The sequence below is a fragment of the Phascolarctos cinereus genome, unplaced genomic scaffold, assembly GCF_003287225.1.
Source record: "Phascolarctos cinereus isolate Bilbo 61053 unplaced genomic scaffold, phaCin_HiC Scaffold_2;HRSCAF=192, whole genome shotgun sequence".
Classification (NCBI taxonomy): domain Eukaryota; kingdom Metazoa; phylum Chordata; class Mammalia; order Diprotodontia; family Phascolarctidae; genus Phascolarctos; species Phascolarctos cinereus.
Window position 1 is genome coordinate 221165061 of NW_027555625.1, and position 3281 is coordinate 221168341.

Below are 3281 nucleotides of genomic sequence, written 5' to 3' on the forward strand. Positions count from 1 at the left end.
GCCACTTCATTAGCCTTGTTAATTTTGAACAATAAAGTCATGCACCAGTCAAGGAAAGACATCTCATTTATGAAAGGGAAGACATATGTGCAGACTACTGGGGATAGAAGCAGGGCAACTTGTAGTGGAAGTACCTCCAGGAAGATAAGGTTTCAGAATAGACAAGTCCTGCAATGTTATTTATTCAAGGGGTAAGATGGTCAGGCAGGTACTGCCTCTTGCAAGAGAGGAAAAAAAAGAAGAATGTGAGAAAAATTCTGTGCTACCTTGAAGGCCACTTTTCTAATTCTTCCCACTGTTCCTATTCCCATTGTTCACCCCTGAGGTGAATTTGAGAGGCAGAGTATTATAGTGTATGGAGAGCCAGCCTCAAAACCTGGGTTCAAGTTCTACTTCTAACACACATGATCTTTATGATACTGGACAAGTCACTTAACCCGACTCTTAAAGCTGCAGAGGCACCACTGCTTCAGTAGAGGGAGCTTCCTCACCTACACAATAAAATCACAGGTCCAGTTCTTGGCCCTATGTTTTTAATGAACTCTCTGCCTCATAACAGACTCCAGAGGACATTTCTCTAGATAATTCCTGCTCTCATCTTTTCCTGCACACACCTCTCCCCCCACCAAAGAGAGGGCAATTCTGGCCAATCCTTAATTAAAAACATTTTATTTAAATTTTGTAAAAAGGAACAATCCCCGATTCTCCAGAGAACTGTGCCCAAGAGATGGATACGATGACAAGGCGTTGAAGATGGTAAGTGGCAACTCCAGACTGGGAACTCAAGTGGTTGGAGAAATAGAAAGGAATTAAATTTTTAACTTCTAGGTTTAAAGGTCCATTGTCCTCAAGTATTTAGCCTAGTCCTTCCTGCAAACCTCGGATCCTTCTGGCCAGTTGAATATCTTTGGGATACAGGTTACCCTCCGGGCATGTATGGCGAGGAGATAGGCATCTTCAAATAAATGAGTTATAAATGCTTCAGCTGCCTGGGTACAGGGAAAGAGATAGATGAATTGAAGTAGTCTAAAAAAATCGGGGAAATTTTTCTTAGTTTTTTTACTCTTAGCATACGAAATGCAGAGGCAGCTATAGGTTCTACTGTACTCACACAGAAAAATGAATGAGGAACAATACCATTTTTCATTTCTGGACCTCAATCTTGGGGAAGGGCTCAATATGGGGTAAGAGATGGAACCTGATAACACTGAGGCCGTAGTATTAGAGTGGCAGCATTTAGATCTTTGGGGTCCCACATATTTCAGTATCTAGCCCTCAAACCCTCGGCTATTTCCCCTTATTCCTTGTCTCTTCCCTTTGTGAAAGCCTCAGGCATTCTACCTCATAGTTCAATTAAGCTTCTTTGTGATATTCCATTTTCCAATCAGTTGCTGTTTGGGAAACTTGTAGTATTTTTCGACAATCCTTTCTCCCAACAACCACTCCACCTTACTTAAGGTTAGATCATCCTTTGCCCCTCTCCTCACCTCCTGCAGGGCCAGTAGGGCCTGAGATTGCCAATAGAAGTCCACTCCTCGAGTATATCGGAGGCATATTTCTCTAACCTGTAGTTTGAGGAAGGCAGAAAAAAAAACCCCAAAAAGGAAAAGATCAAGGCTAAAACATATTCTTGCCAGGCCAGGAAAAGGAACCTTTTTTCCCACTTTCTGGACTTCGTTGCTGGGGATGGTTTCAATACCAACGGGGAGATTGATACATCACTGGGCAGGTATTTAATGGGTAGTAATTTGACAAAATAAACATTTGTTAAGTGGCTACCTCAGTAGGGGTAAGTGAAAAAAATTAAAGCCATGAGGGGGGAAGGTGCCATTGGAAGTCCTAGGGTTTGGGAGGAAATCCCTAAACCTCAGGATAAAGTTCAAAATACGTTGTTAAGTAGGCAGAGTCCTGGGCAGGCTCACAAACAAGCAGCCCTATAGGTTAGGAGTGGGGTGCTCACTAGTCGACCAAAGGGTGCCTTCCTGATCAGCAGGTCCGTGCTTTTCTGCAGCTTGCGGATCTCCCTAAGAATCCGATGGCTTAGTCCACCGGGAAAGCGGCGGCGGCGAGAAGAGCCTAGGACAAACAAGGGTCATTACGGGAAAGGGAAGGGAAGACGATGTAGCGGGAGGGAAGGGGGCCCGGGACTGAGGCGGGGGGTCGGGTCGGGGCAAGGTTACCTGCGGGGGGCGTGGTGGAGGTGGAGGCGCGGGGCTGAGACGGGGTCCCGGGGCGCTTCTTTGGGGTGGATTTGCGGCGACCCGGTCTCATGGTCCTACCTGGCGGGGGCAGAGTGTAGGCATCGGAGGCCGCGGGGCCCGGGAACCTACAGCTCCCTCCTACGTACCTGCCTCGCCTCCCTCCTCCAGCGGCTCGCGCAGGGCCCGGGAGGCCGCTCTGACTGACTGACCTGCGGTCTGGAGGGCACGGGGCAGCCCGGGGGAAGGCAGAAGGTCAGACGAGGGAGCCGAGCCCGGGGAGGCTGGAGACGGGCCGGGAAGGGATTGCTTGGACTCAGTCTCTCGGCCCCGGAGTCACTGACTGCATGCCCCCAACCGCTGCTCTTAAGCGTACAATTCAAACTTCGCGCAGCGGGCTACATCACTTCCGGCTACTGCCTCTGTTTGTTTCAGAATTTGGTGGTGGGGGTGTGTGTGTCTGTGGGAGGAGCCTACGCCCAAAGACCAATAAATGTGAGAGAAAAGCAGGCAGGCGGGGGGAGGGCGAAGAGGGGGAGGGGGAGGGGTTATCCCTTGATTGAAGGCCAAAATAGCCAACGAGGGCTCAGAATTAGTACAAAGAAGGCAGGGATGCCTCATCCCTGTCAGCGGGCAGCCGGGTGTGGACTTCCGCTTCAGCCGACAAATTGGAGTTTGAGGCAGTACAATAGCTTAAGACTTTATTGACACCTGTAGGAGTTAGGAGGCTAGGCTGCCCTGGGTGGGTACGCCCCCTGGCGGAGATCCGGGTTTCCGCTCGTCTGGCGCTCGCCAGGCGCTCGCCATCTGGTCTTCACCTTGGTGGTGGTGACCCGTGGGTCTGGCTCCCAGGTCCCGCTGCATATGGTTGTGGGCCTTTACCTCCCCACTGCTGTCGTCATCTGGCTGGTCTTTGCCGCCTTACCCTTGTCCTGGGGAGACAGAAGATGCTAGTCTAGGGGTCCTTCCACAAAAATCATCAGACTTTGTGTATAGCAATGAACAAAACCGGGAGGAGATGGTTGGGGTGAAATCCCATTCAGAGTGATTTCAAAATGCATATGATATGTAGAAATCAATCTA

General features: G+C 49.7%; 1 protein-coding gene across 1 annotated transcript; it reads right to left on the reverse strand.

The window, feature by feature from the left end:
• Positions 1-653: 653 nt before the first annotated feature.
• On the reverse strand, positions 654-2441 carry CENPA (centromere protein A). Its single transcript, XM_020983905.2, is given in 5 exon segments — positions 654-917; positions 920-989; positions 1488-1565; positions 1961-2076; positions 2181-2441. Coding segments are annotated over 5 exon segments (417 nt in total). The 5' UTR covers positions 2272-2441; the 3' UTR covers positions 654-855.
• Positions 2442-3281: the final 840 nt, after the last annotated feature.